At 39.4% G+C, this 15,322-nt stretch overlaps 1 protein-coding gene across 13 annotated transcripts in view; it reads right to left on the bottom strand.

Annotated features, from left to right (window-relative positions):
- AFDN (afadin, adherens junction formation factor) overlaps positions 1-15,322 on the bottom strand; it is a gene marked incomplete at its 3' end in the record, with an annotated part of 127,361 nt that overhangs the window by 57,761 nt on the left and 54,278 nt on the right. For 8 of the 13 annotated variants that reach the window (XM_080941699.1, XM_080941707.1, XM_080941708.1 and 5 more), the window contains exons 7-12: positions 12,002-12,113; positions 10,639-10,806; positions 7,786-7,830; positions 4,974-5,068; positions 4,080-4,342; positions 1,692-1,761 (exon numbers count right to left, since the gene is read on the bottom strand). In XM_080941699.1, coding sequence (XP_080797825.1) covers positions 1,692-1,761; positions 4,080-4,342; positions 4,974-5,068; positions 7,786-7,830; positions 10,639-10,806; positions 12,002-12,113 — 753 coding nt within the window. The remainder of the gene's footprint in view (positions 1-1,691; positions 1,762-4,079; positions 4,343-4,973; positions 5,069-7,785; positions 7,831-10,638; positions 10,807-12,001; positions 12,114-15,322) is intronic. The other 5 variants (XM_080941709.1, XM_080941701.1, XM_080941700.1 and 2 more) reach the window with 1 other exon arrangement.

The following is a 15,322-nucleotide window of genomic DNA, read 5'->3' as shown; positions in this document are numbered from 1 at the left end:
GAGCGGTGAGTTGGGAAGATACGCACAGCTTTGACAGCAGAGCTCCAACAGAACCAAAAGCAAGTCTCTAAAGATGAGAGCAACAACAGCCAGCAAGGGCTGACCAGGAGCAACAGAGACGGGCTCCTGCTCGCAAAACTGCTAACGAGTAAGGCAAACACACACAGACGCGTTACAGCCAGAAACACAGGACATGACAGTCCTCATGCAGGAGTTGTACAAAGGTAAGAAATCAAAGTCAGCTTCAGTGGGGCAAAACCATAGTTGGTATAACTTACTAAAATAAAAGATGATGAGAAAGAATTAAGTTTAAGAACAAAAACAAAAGCCAGGATTGATTTGCTATGTTAAATTTGAAGTTCTTATCAGACATTATATCATAAAAATGACACAGAATGTCAGTCGAGCCTCTGAGAATGTCAGTTTGGAGAGATCATGGTCAAAGGTATACAGTAGGGATCGTGAACAACACATGGTGTAATCTTAGGAAAAATGGAAAGGTCTTCCAGAGACCACGCATAAATACAAGAGACAAATCCCTAGAGCTGACAGCTTAGCTCTCCAATTTTCAGAAATTAAGTATATCTGAGAATAGATATACCTAGAAATCTACCTAGAAAGAGCCACCAAGTCATGACTCAGAGATAAAGACAGAGTTACCCTGGAAGTAGAAAGGTGTGTCTCAAATAGTGGTTATTTTGTGCTTTTATAGCAAGAACCCAGAAAACAAAGGAGTCTGGTGGATGCCACAAACCTAGAACATAAGAACAGCCACCTCAGACTATGTCTTGAAAAAACTTATACTGAGAACCAGAGTGGCAGAACAGGGTCAGCAACTGGAGGAATACAGTAAGCTAAATAAAGAGATCCTGTGTCTTTTTGACACTGATGAGAATGTTCTAGACTTAACTGCATTATGGTCTCAAAAAAAAAAGAAAAGAAAAAAGGAAGCCAACAAAACAAGACACAGCTCAAAAAAGACCTGTTCCCTTTAAATCTTGCTTCAATCAATAAAAGGCAGAGAAAATGGTGCTATGCCACCCCTGAGCCTAACCCATGAACAAACACATGCACACACCTGTGAATTCAAGGTCCTACAGAGCACCACTCAACTAGAGAGACAGGGTGGGTATGTCCTCTGAGTCACCTGCTAGCTCACTGCACTCACATGAGGGACCAGTAACAAGACCAGTAAACCACTGCCCTCATAAACTCAAGCCAATTTGTCAGGAAATGAAGGAAGGGGCTGCTGTTTTAGCTCAGTAAGTTTTGCAGTGATTGTAATCCAGGAACAGATCACCAATATAAAGAGAGAAATGACTTGTCTATACAAGAGCAAAGAATGATTGTCAGAGGTGAGTACCCAGTGGAGATCTGCGACTTTTATCAAGGGAATAGAGCAGAAAAAGGCCATTATCCTCAGCATGATCTGGCCAGAGGTTAGTTACACACAGAGCACAGGCAATGCATAAACTCCAACTGAGAGAGAAAAGTCCCAGGTTCTGACCTCAGGACAAAAGGAGAGCTCGCTACCTTTCATTTATGCACCACTGTGTGAGCAGACAGAGCAGAGCGGGATGCAGCAGAGAGGGGCCACTGTGACGCTGTCTTTATAAAAAAGCCTCTGTTCTTGGGTACCCTACACCATCGAACCCAAAGGACGTTTAGGTCAGGAGTCTGTAAACACCTACCCTGCTTGCCGGCAATGCTGTCCCACTGTGGATATCTCCTCCCAAATCGAAGGTTGTCTCTTGAACAGCTCTATTGAGATGAAAAAGAAACATAAAAATTAAATTTCAACTGACAAGGTAGTACTCTTAATACAGCAAGAACAGATGAGTATTCCAATATTCAAATATCATTAATAGGTTACTTTACTTTGGCACACCGACTTTTAAAAAGTGATGGTAAGCATGTGAACTTTTATTAGGAGATGCATCAAAAACTCTCATGGTCCTATTTTTAAAGTTACATGTTAATAACAAAAACAAAATATTGAGACTAGAAAGATGGCTCTAAGGTTAAGAGCATATGCTGAGTTTGGTTCCCAACACCCACATGGTAGATCTCAACCATCTGTAACTCCAGTTTCAGGGGATCTAATACCGTCTTCTGTGGGCATCAAGTACACACATGTTCTACGTGTGTGTAGGCAAAACACTTATGCACGTAAAATAATGTAAATAATGCAAACAAAAATCACATTTTCAATAGAACAAAGCTGAGGCAGACAAAACAATATTCTTTGGCACCAACAGAGTTAAATACAATGCCCTGGTCCCAATCTAAGGTGAGAGGGAGCCTAGGTACCTACAAGCCACCCAGAGCAAGGCTATGACTATTTCTGGACTGTTCTAACATCTAAGAACTACATGGTTTAATTTCAAAGCTTTATCTAGAGACTGAAACAAGGAAGTAATGTGGAATACAAGCTATTTTTTATTAAAAATTCCTCTATACAAATCTCTAGAAAAATAAAATATATTGCAATGTAAAGCAGTACCATGCTCTGAATAATAACTTCTAAGACGTTAAAGGCATTTTTACTAGCAGCTAAATAATCATTCATTTTCTGCACATAGCTGTCTGTTATGTGACATCAGCTTGGGGTTTTGAGGACTGTGTGATAATACACTGATTTGTGAACTATTTACCTATCTAGCCATCATCCACCAAGCACCGATGTGTTATTATTGTGTTCTGAATCCTAAAAAGGGTGTGATTCTTATAGCTAAAAGTTATAACATGAAGGCATCCAAATCAGTGTAATGTTACTCTGCACTTGGGCTAGATTCCTGCCTACATGTGGTACACACACCCAAGTACATACATTACAAAAAAATTATAATAAACAAACAATTTGAGGTGAAAAGCTAGTCCAAAGTATCCTATTTGTGAAGGTGACCCGTGCTCCATGAAGTAGGTGGACCTCTGAGAATCTGAAGCCAGCCTAGACTACACAGTTAAGTTTCAGGCCAGTGCCATGCAGAGTCTACCAACACGGGTGTATAAGTTGGTTTATTTTTATACTCTTTGTCAGAAAATTATACTTCTGTGGACTTGTTTTAAATACCATGATTAACCTATAAAATATATAACGAAAGAGCTAAATAATGTCTGTTTTCAAAATTAACACTAAAGGAACAGTTAGCTACACTTCTCCAAAAGAAAGATCTCAGTAGATACACTGCAAGACCACAGGAAAACACTAGGTGGAGCTAAAATGCTCTGAATTCCTCAATAGATCCCCCTTGCATTACCATTCAAATTCTTAGAGAAAATTTAAAAAAGGGAAACTACATCAAGATATATTTTTTTTAATTTTTAAAGATTCATTCATTTTATGCATGAGTACACTGTAGCTGTGTTCAGACACACCAGAAGAGGGCGTCAGATCCCATTATAGATGGTTGTGAGCCACCATGTTGTTGTTGGGAACTGAACTCAGGACCTCCAGGAGACCAGTCAGTGCTCTTAACCACTGAGCCATCTCTCCAGCCCCCAAGGAAAGATTTTTAAATACAATTAGTTACATAGGGGGATGGTTTACAAAAGAAAAGATCAAGTTTAAAAGTAACTTTAAAACCAATTTCAAGATAAAGTCAGAATCTACTGCTTTGTTCCAAAACCAATCCAAATTTGTGATAAACTCCCATTTCATAAAATAAACTTCGATCTTTAAAAAAATTATTTTAAATGGGTGGGTGCTTTGACTTCAAGTATATATGTGCAATATGTGTGTGTATAACGCACACATCAGGACCCCTGAACTGGCATTACAGGCAGTCATGAACTGCCTGATTCAGGCACTGTGAACTGTTTTTAGCACTAAGCCTTTCTTCACTTTGATCTTTTAAAACTAAAAACTTAAGGATGGGAAAAAGGGCAGCCTGACAACCTGAGTCTGAACCTACTCCTGTGAAATGTCCTCTCAACTCCAGAAAAAGAACAGACACACACATATACACAGAAATTTTAAAAATAATGTAATAAAACTGTACATAAGACATTTACATCTAATTGAAATTAATTTATAGTCAAAACATTCTAAAATCCTTAAGCTGATCTATCACATTCACCCAGGTTTATGTCTTGGGCCCTTGACCATCAGGCCTCCATCCACAGATCTCTTGGAAAGAACGTGGTCCTGAATGGGATCCACAAACTTAAACACATGCGAGGTGCCGAACTGTACTCTCATGCCGCTCTGTAGCATTGTGGTCTCTGAGATGCGCTGACCGTCCACATAGGTCTCTGCATCCATACTTCTGGGTGTCACCGTGACCACTCCATCCATGTTAGTGAGATCACAGTGATGGGGCTGAATTCCGGGGCCAAATAGCTGAGAAGAGAAGGAAAAGAGAGCTCCATCATGAAGCACACAGTGTTTAGAGTTCTGTTATGATGAATGCAGTCTAAGAAGCCCTCAATTCTGTTCTCTTCAGTGGATTTCTCTCTAATAGTGTAAAACTATGTCAGGACAGCTGGACGCTGTTAATATCTAAAAACCTGTTGGCAGGTACATTATAACTGTTTACTAATCATATGATAGCCTAGGGACTTTAGTAGTTATGGTCCTTGGCAATTTGTATAAGGCCCTCAATTCCAAACACACACACACACACACACACACACACACACACACACACACACAGATAACATTCCCATTCTATCTCCACCATCCTAAAACAGACCTATAAGCTGTTATCAGCACCTTCACTTTCTAATCAGAAGTAAACACTCAAGAGAGTGTCACAACCAGTCCATGTTTTCATGTTTCCATTTGAATACATACAAGACATGTTCTCTTTACATTAAATCAGGAAATAGAGAGGATGTGTGACATATTCAAATACAAGGTCTGTCTGTCTCCTTCACTCATTCCCCTGCAGCAGGTTTCTTCCTGAGTGCTTACTAACTACTGATAGGAGAAACTACCATAAAAGGCTTAGGCAGCAGGCATGATCAAGTACCTGGATAGAATTGTCATCAAACTTCTCTGTCCCAACTTCAGTCACACTTAATTGAAGACGATATAACTTTGGCTTGTCTCTGGAGTCAGAGCCATCTACGAGAGGGAAGAGAAGGCACAAAGCTGTTTGTCAAGTTTGATGTTCTTTCTTATGCTTGAAACGAACAAGTTTATCTTCCTAAGGATAGCACGGCTTTACTTCTCAGGATCTCTTTCCACGGAGTTCATGTTTCAATAAAACTTAACCAGATACAGAAGCCAAGCAGCTTCTGCCTGAATAGAATATATAGTGTCACTGATTCCAACACTTTCTGATTACAAGCTTTCCTGAATGCTCCCCTAATACCCACTTACTGACTGAGGATGGAACTGTACTGAGAACAGAGTAAGATCACATAAGCCATTACTTCACAGTACCTTTGTAAGGCAGAAGAACCACGCACGCACCCTTACAGCTCACAGCACAATATAGCTGGTAGGGCATAATGGGGTTTTTAACTGTGCAGCCCTCCAGCTCACCTAGATCTCCTGTCCTAGGAGTAAGTCTCATATGATTCCAATGTCTACCACTGATGCTAATGAAATGTTTAACTCCCTTGAGAAGAACTAGAGTCAAGGCCACAAAATAATTTTCTTTTTCAATTAGTTCTTTTAGAATTTCATACACATTATGATGATATTCACACCATACCTCAACTCTACCCAGCTTTCGTACCCATCCAAATTTGTGTCCTTCAAAGAAAATGTGTATTGAAATTGCCGTAAGCCCGACTCTGTGATGGGGAACGGGCTGGAGGAGAGGAGGCAGAAGACCCGTTTTCAGCGTTAACATAAGACCTCAGAGAACATGTGTACCTCACAGAAAACAGCAGTTAGTATACACCAGGCTTCTACCACATTCAGTGTAAGTTGCAAAGGTTTCCTTTAAAATGTAAGTCTCTCCAGTCTGTTTCATGAGTGCCTACGTAACTTTCAGTCACTTACTCAAGCCTCAAGTCATTGGAATCAAATGTTAGGTATGAGAGGTTCCGAAGTTTAGAGGGCACTGGTGTGTATACAAAGACAGCTAAAGGTCTCTTAGCTGTGATGTAGTCTGAACTCTTAAAGACAAAAGACACCATGATTACCTAGTCTCTAGATCTAACTTTAGTTTTAAAGTACAGGAAATAGCATTCTACTGATATAATTTTCTTTATCTGAATTATCAAAATCTGTAACAATTGGGTAAAGATAAGAGGAGACGAGGGTATGTCAGAGACAGATACCTAATATAGATTCCCCCAAAATGGACTGTCCGTGTTGTTTGCCTTAAGGCTGCAATATTTTCATCTCTAACTGTTTTCAGAAACTCTGAATTTCAATGACATCAAAATCAGAGAAGCTAAATATTGTGGTACATGATTAATTTCAGCACTTTGGAGGCTGAGTCTGAAAGAAAAGAATTTTAAAACCAGCTACATATTCAGACCCTGCCTCAAGAACAAAACCAAGGCTTGTGGCTTTTTCCTGGTCATGGACTCCTCCCCTCCTGGGATGTTTACTGTTTTGTTTCCTCCACTGTCACAGGCAGAGCACAGTAGCTTGGTAGCTAGGCCATCCTGACCTTCTTTAATAACTAATGTTCTAAAGCAAACAGTTATATTAAAAGTGAAAGTATAATGCAATACAGTCACACAAACTACACAAATCACAAAGGATCAAAATAACTAACCATGTGAGTTAAAACCACAAGAACATGAAAGCCATGTCTAGTAGGAGCAGTATTTACAATACTATTTTTCTGCAGCTAACAAAGGGACACTATACATTGTGACACCAACAGATACAGCTGCTTTCCCAGTCTCTCCTTTCTTCCTACTACACTACAGCAGGAAGCCAGAGGCAGCCTTGTATTCAGTACAAAGAAGCTAATGACTACAGGACCAGTGGGTGATAGCCCAAGCAGAGGGAGGCTGGCAAATGAGAATGGCTGGAAGAGCTTGGTTCTTTGACCTCTCTCCCCATGGCAACCTACCTCCAGCTCTGGACTGGAAGCTGATAGCCACAAGCAGGAGTATTATGGATGTTCCTTCAACTTCCATCCCAACTGTTCTCCACCTCCAGGGAGCATGCTACATAGTCAACCGTCCACAGCACCTCAGTGCCTCCCCAGTGGAAAATTAGGGTATCTGAAGCACTATAGGCCAGCCATAATCAGACTCATGGCAGACACAATAGGCCAAGTTTCATAATGCAATTTTCCCTCAGATTTTAACATATTCACATATATTTAATATACTACATGGGGGTGGAACCGAAGTTTAAATATGAATTCTATGACCATCTAAACACACAGCCTTACAGGAAACTGCACCCAACATATTTCGGGTTCCTGGGTGATAACTACATCCATTTCATGAAGTCACCTATTACAAGAGCCACTTTTCCTTCTGGCTTCACATCAGCACTTAAAACATTTCAAATTTGGGGATGAGAAATGCTTAGCTTGCTCTTGTCCTGTAAGTACGAAAGAAACACAGGCCATAACAAAGCCCAAGAGCACTTAATGGCCCTTTGCTTTCATGCTACAAGTCTGTAGTCAATCCTCTGTCTGCATTCACTTCCCAGTGCAAACTTGGGAAAGATAAGCAATTAAAACAGGGGGGGCTTCCAATAAATTATCTGGGCTCTGGACATGGAACACTAAATAGATATGAATAGAAAGCCAGCATGTTATAATTCTTACACATACAGTGTCTGCTCAGTCAACACTGTTCACCTAGGAGGTCCTGTTAGTGCCCCAATTACAAAAGTAGTATTAAGCATTGCATTACCTTCGTAAGTGTGATAGCTGTAGTAGGCAAAGTGATTCCTTCTCCCTGGGATTAAGAGACATGCCAGGACCCAGGTGAAGGCAGCATCAGCAGGACAGAAACCATGCAGAACAGGTGGGAGAGGGAAGGAGGAAAGAGACGTAAAGGGTGAGCTTCAGTGAGATGTTTCAAAGGAAGAATTGGCACATTTTACCCACCAGCATTCAGAGCTGTGGGGAAAAGGCTACAGTAGACCCAGTCAGTGTTTTAGAAACCAGTGCAGATTGTTAAGGAAAACAGCAGGATAATAGGTGAGTCACCAAGCAGCAGGACAGCTTATGTTAACAGTGAGTTAACCTGATAGGGTACCACCCCACTTGTCTGGCTCCCTCTGTTTAAAGGGCACATTCAAATCCAGCACACAGCAGAATCAGCACCCTGACTTCCACTCTTCTGTAACCCTGTGAACACACCTGCACCTCGGAAAACTCCCGCCAGTTATCTCACAGTCTTGCACACTGAAGGCACATACTTGGCAAATATAGTTTTTATCCACCCATAACATATATCAATATGAATGAATATTTCTCACAATGGAAAAGTCACTCAGGTATGACACAGCTGAGGCAACAGAGGCCTTATGCTGGCACTCAGGCCTGCCAGCAAATCCACGACCTTTAGGACAAAAGCTATGTTTCCTCATCCTGGATATGAAGGCAGCTCTTACAAGCAGCCCAGAGAACTTGGAAAGCAATGTGGATCTGAAGCGGCACTGAAATTGAACTGAGTTCATTACCTGGCATCAGGGACAGTCTTAAGTCATCTTCACATCCATCGATTTGTCTACATAGGGAGCTCAATAAATGTTGTGTAAAGGTAACCGAGTGCTAAGAAAGGCCCTAGTGAATATGCAATTGTGTTGTTGCTAGAATCTGATGAAAAGTAGTACAGAACTGCTCTTATCCGGGGTCTATCATCTTCTAAAAACAAAGCAATATTAAATGCATGTGGTTATCTGAGAGACAAGTGAAAACTAAGCAAACCATGGAGCAGTCATTAGCTATGAGGTCTCGGTCAATCTGTGCTATCACCACTCTATGTCTGAAGCCCAGCACGTGTCTGATGTAGCCTCTCTGCTGTCTACCAAAGTCTATTTTCTACTACACATTTAAGGCCTTCAACTCTTACATGTAAGTTCTACAACCGCTGCAACATTTCAATAAACAGACCCATCCTTGAAAAAAGAGCCTCAGAATTTTTAGTTAAAACCCAAAGGCATTTTCACCATATCTCTTCCTTCCTTCCTTCAGGTAAACAGGCACCATGTCTTTACATCACAGACAGGAACACAGACAGCTCTGACTAATGGTGGACTCCTAGCAGCACAACGATTCCTCACAAACTGCTTAGCACTGAATCAGATCCTCAAACATAGTAAGTAGGAAACTACCACCCTAGGAGCCACGCCGCCTTGGCCACACATCAGAGGGGCTTTTAAACATCACTACTCTACTCTGCACCAGTGTAACTATGCTATCTCTGGAGACTGTTGAGCCAGGAAGAACATATCTCATCTCTAGTTAGTTGTAATAACCAGCTAGAGAAACTGAAGCAACCTTAGTAATAAAAAATGAACACTGAAACCTGAAGGAGAGAGGAAAAACCTGCCCAAGGAAATATATACATAAAATATATGTAATATATACATAAAAATATATGTAATATATTCTTTTTAGTGCTATTTTCCTGTAATTTCTGGCTTTTATTTTAGTTCCTAACTAGAAGCAGATGAAATATCTCCATAATATTTAATAATACAGGCCACAAAATGCCATTTTAACTAAATTGAAAATTATGTCCTTTTGGCTGACTGATAAACATGCCATATAGAACACATACATGCAAATAAATACTACATGGGGATATGTGTATCTGTAACATACTTACAGGATGTCAGTGTATTTATGTACCTAGTGACTAACTTCTTTTTTTTTTTTTTTTTTTTTTTTTAAAAATCATTTTTTAAAAAAGTTTTTGTGGTGGTTGTTTTTTTTTTTTTTTTAATCATTTTTTTAAAAAGTTTTTGTGGTGGTTGTTTTTTTTTTTTTTTTAAATCATTTTTTAAAAAAGTTTTTGTGGTGGTTGTTTTTTTTTTTTTAAGATTTATTTATTTTATATATTTTATATGAGTACACTGTTGCTGTCTTCAGACATAACAGAATAACAGACAGAAGATGGCATCAGATCTCATTACAGATGGTTGTGAGCCACCATGTGGTTGCTGGGAATTGAACTCAGGATCTCCGGAAGAGCAGCCAGTGCTCTTAACCACTGAGCCATCTCTCCAGCCCAACTAACTTCTGACAACAGGTTCGGCTTACAAGAACTCTGTGATATATATGAAAACAAACTTATGTTGTTTTAAAACAGCCTACTAGTTACTACAATAGGTTTCAAAGACATAGTTAAATCTAATCTAATCAACACTGTACGTATGTCATAAATAATTAGTATAATCTCTCCCTTTCTCTCTCACATATATACACTGAAGTAGACTCTAAAAAGAGTAAATTTCAATTTGTTTCTAGTACGTTAACTAAAGTTGCTTTGGAAAAGTTTGATTAAAAGAAACTGATTATTTGAAACTTTTAAATACTACTAACTACTTTAAAGCTGTGTTAATATTTATTTTTGTTCATGTGAACTTAATTTTTGTTCATTAATTAATGAATTCTATGGCCTTAAAGGTTTTTTTTCAAAAAAAAAAGTCATTTTATGAATGTTTGATTTCTTAAGTAAATTGACACTTAATACATTAGAAAGTAAAAACATTTATGCCAAAACCACATTTCCTGTTCTACCCAGCTTTCTCACCTGGGCTTAGCTCTACTAGGTAAGGTAGCTTCTCAGGAGGAAGAGTAGAGCCATAGCCAGACCCGTCAGCTCTATCTTTCCCCTTCAACTGCTTCCCTTCAACATGTTTCTTCATTTTCTTTGGGATGTAGTCCGGTGGTCTCCTCTTCAACTGAAAGACTAAAATTCCTGGAACAGTGATGATAGCAAACCAGGGGAATGATTACTGACAACCACTGGCCCAAACAAAACCAAGAAGACGTATTTTAATAACATCTGTCAAGGAGTAGCAGCTCCAAGCTCACCCAACTGATATCTTACTCAGTGAAGAATAAACTAGTTTAGTCTGTGTGCTCTGAAAAACTCCAAACAGGCAAGATAGCTCGCAGGGACAACATATACTAGTAAGTGGCACATTAGTTTAAAACTAAACAAGCTTGCACTTGGAGACAGACTTATCAGCAAACATTCACACACAAATGCACATATACAAATATCTCAGCTGACCTAATTTTTATTTAACTCAAAATACAAAACAATTTTCAAAATAAACTTTTAACTGTCTAGAATACTGAAGAATGAGTATGAAGCTAGAAATGCACTTATTCTTGGAATTTTTGTGTGTTGGAAGGGGGTGTGTATTTTAATGTATCCATTTACATGTAATATTAATATGATAAGGAAGGATTATATGTCTTCATTAAGGTAAAGGCACTCACCTAGAAAGTCAAATATATCAATCTTAATGAAGTAGAGAAAAATGTCTGCACAGCAACAAATGTGCACATATTACAAGTTGAGCATCCCTAAATCTAACACCTAAATCCAAAATGCAAACCTCATAACAGGTTGCACATACATCACCAACTCACTAAAAATTATGTGCCAAATTATATGCAGGCTGTGTGTAAAGTATCTGTTAAATATAAGAAAGGGGCATACTTAGACTTGGATCCACCTTCAAAGTATCTGAAACACTTCTATATTCTGAGTTCTGATTACTTAGCCTGTATCTGAACTGACTGTGTTACTAGACATTTCTCAGGGGTGTAGGTTAACTGTCCAGGTTCTAAGAAATTTGCTCAAATACCACGTAGCCATGTGCTCAGTATAGACGCTGTTTCTCAGGTCATCTTTAATGATGGTCTTCCGTCTTGCATCATGGCATCTCACCTGCCATGTCATCTGCACACACTCCAGTGAACTGAGTGTGGCCCTGCTGGCCAAGGTACCACCAAAGAGTTGTTTAGCAAGTCTATGAAAACACTGGAAACTAGAGCTAAAACCCATCACAAACGCACATTCACATATACATTTTCCATATCACCGGAGGAATAAGAGGTAGCAGAATCTGACTGGTGGACTAATGAAGTGTACTCTCTACCTTTGTCACTTGGCCATTCCCTGAAGATTTGTAAAGGACATTCATCGTCATCAAGAATTATTTCCTTAGCACCTCTCTCATCAGAATGCTGGGCTCCAGGAGGAAGCATAACCTAAGGAAAACATAATTTACAGTGAATACACCGCAAAAGCAGATCAGCAAGTGCTCAGAAGTCTTGTAACCTCTGGTCTCACTCCACAGCCCCAGTTGGCCTCCTAAATACTGGTGAAGCCCTGTACCACCTACCTTCAGAGTACTGTTCTGAATGAGGAAAAAAAAAAATCAAACCCTTCAAGCACTATAAACAATTTCTAGAGATTAATAAAGTATAGGAAACTGTTTAAATGAAAGCTTACTTGGATAGCCAATCTGGCAATTATTATTCATTTGGCTCTTAAGAAAAACCGTGCTTACTATTTGCATTTATTACAAATTTCCACATAGAAAACCACACAGAATAGTTAGCCTTCACGTGATTTCTTAAAGAGAGATAACTCCTCTACTACCTACTCCATCTTTCACATTCAAGCAAATATTTATTGCATAAATTCATATAATCTGAAATCTTAAACTACAACTCAAACAGTTTTTACTGTAGATAACTGTAATTTTAAGTATACTGTTTAGGTATATTCATAACCATTGACTGTTTTCAGGCAAGTGTTTGGTAATCTTGTGCGCCCTGTACTCTTAACAAAGCATGTCTACTGAGGCCAACTCCCAGTCACTCAGGACTCCAATGGGCGAGGAATGTGGTTGGTGCCTCTACAGACACTCGCAGTTTACACTCTCTGATTCAGTGCAAAGAACATGAGAAGCCAAGCCACAGATTCAACTTCTTAATGAAAAGTTCTGACTGCCACAGACATTACCATGCAAGCCTTTCATCATGCTTACACATGGAACAGATTCAACAATTCTGTACAAACCTATTACTCCCTTGTACAGGGCTTCAAATTAGCCTTAAAGGAAAACAAGTAACATCATCACCATGCTAAACTCAACGCTTTTCATTGGCACTCTTTATTAAATTCTATAGCCTATGCCTTCCAGACCTGACCTACACTTCTCTCTTCCATTTCTAGTGTGCCACTCACTTTTAGGCCACAGCATATTGGTGTACTAAGAGGTCACAGTCCAGGCCACGCTTGTCATACAGCACAGAACACTCTAGTCTGTAGACAATGTCTCTGTTCTATTTGACCTTTTGGTCTTTTTTATTATCAGCTCTTTTAGGGGCAGCTCTTAACTTTGTATTCTAGCAGAATCGCTAACAGAAAAGAAAAGCTTAAATACTCAACAAATAATTATGTGAATATAAAAGAAGACTATGATACAGCTCTAGTTTACTATGGCAAGCTGGGAATATAATGCAGTTCTAATTCGGGTAAAATCATTAACTAGGCTGCCTAAGTTTGCTCAAGAAAGCTGCACAGACTGAGCAAAAGGCCAAAGTACCAGTTTCTCCAGAGGAATCAAACAAGCTCAAAAACAACTGTCAATGAAGCTCATGGTCTGCTTCTGTAACTTTAGGTCCCTGATAAATGGTACTTTACTTTTTAATTTTAATAACAAAAAATCAGTTTAAAAATATGAAAATGTTACAAAGTTCATTATCCAAATTATATAGTTCCATGGAACATTAATATTTAATTTATATAAAAACGTCCCCTTGTTATACAATTTAGCAATAGCACGTTTCAGAAAATATGCACATTTAAAGTGCAGACAAAGGAGATACAAAGACCAGCAAAGAGATCAGCACGCAAATGAAGGTGACTGAACAAAGCATTCAGAGAGAGAGAAAACAGAGCCTTTCAAAACACTGCTGGGTCAAGTGGGTATCTCAACAATAAAAAAGATAACATTAATTTAAAATAAACATGCTGATTTATATAGAAGCTAAAATAAGAATGAAAAAGAATGGGTGAGCAAAATAGTTCAGTGGGTAAAGGTGCCTGACAGCACAGGACCACAGCATTCACAAACTCAGCAGGAGCTGTTGTTCCCTTCATAAGACCAGCATAATGGGCCAGTCAACATCCCACCATAGAGCAGAGAAAGACTCCCATGCCACACCCCATAGCTAAGGAGCTACACACAGCCCGTGACTTCTGCAGGAGGGAGGTGGTCCTTGGTAGACTGACCACTCTAAACCCATGAATAAATATATTTGAAGGTGTTCACCTGAATAACTGAGCTTAGTGGGTTATTTAAAAAAAAAAAAAAAAGGAACATAAAGTTTCGAGGGTGTGGGCGAGAACCTGGAGGAGGACTTAGAAGACTGGGCACAAGGAGGTAAATATGATCAAAGTCCATGGATGCACTTGAAGTGCTCAAAGAGTAAAAATATTAACAACAACAAAAACCTAAACCAACAGGCAAGACGGCACATGTCTATACACTCAGTGCTGGAGGAGAGGAAACAAGATCCTGAAGCCTGGAGTCCAGCCAAGACAGCGAGCTCCAGGTTCAGCTAAGAGAGAGCCTACTCAAAAAGTAACAGTGGAGAGTGGTAGACAACGGCACTATGTCACCCACACTCACACACAGATGAAGTCTTTTTCTTTTTAAATTACTTGCTGTAATAAGACACCAGCTATGTTTGTTTTAAAGTCTATTACAATTCATTTCTCTGCTTCCTGACCATAGATAAAACGTGACCAGCTGCCTCACAGTCCAGATGCCATAGATTCCTACCACAATGGACCAAGGCCTCAAACCACTGAGTCTAAACAAACCCTACCTTCCAAAGCAAAAGAACAAACTACTGTTATTATAACTGGACAAATGCTAAAGTGAACGAGTATACAATTATAACTGGCTCAGCGGCTAAGAATTTCTAATTGGTTTATGGCAAATAGGAAATCTGCTGCCTTCCTTACTACCTCCCATCAGTGTCAGTAAATAAACACTGCATTCTTGATAACTAGTGTCACAGGTAGAGTAGCTCTGAGAAGCTGCAGGTGATTACAAAAGCAGATTTTAGTATAAATACAATTATGTTACCTATGATGGCTGATCCTGAAAGCCAACTACAGCGGACTGAGGGTGCCTGTACGTGTGTTTTCAATGTTGGCTTGCCTAATAACGGATGTGAGGAACATTAGCCCTGGATGCAGCACCAACAAGCTGAGGGCTTAAACAACACAAAAGGAAAAAGCAGGAAGGCAGCAGTGTATGCAAGCCCCAACACTTCCACACTGCTGCCACCACTGCCTGGACATCACACCCACGTTCCTTCAAGTCTTTTTTTTCCCAATATTTATTTATTTATTATATATGAGTATACTGTAGCTGTCTTCAGACACCAGAATAGGA

Source organism: Micromys minutus (genome assembly GCF_963924665.1).
Source record: "Micromys minutus genome assembly, chromosome: 30".
Classification (NCBI taxonomy): domain Eukaryota; kingdom Metazoa; phylum Chordata; class Mammalia; order Rodentia; family Muridae; genus Micromys; species Micromys minutus.
Note: the sequence above shows the minus strand (reverse complement) of the source record. Positions and strands in the feature narration are given on the sequence as shown.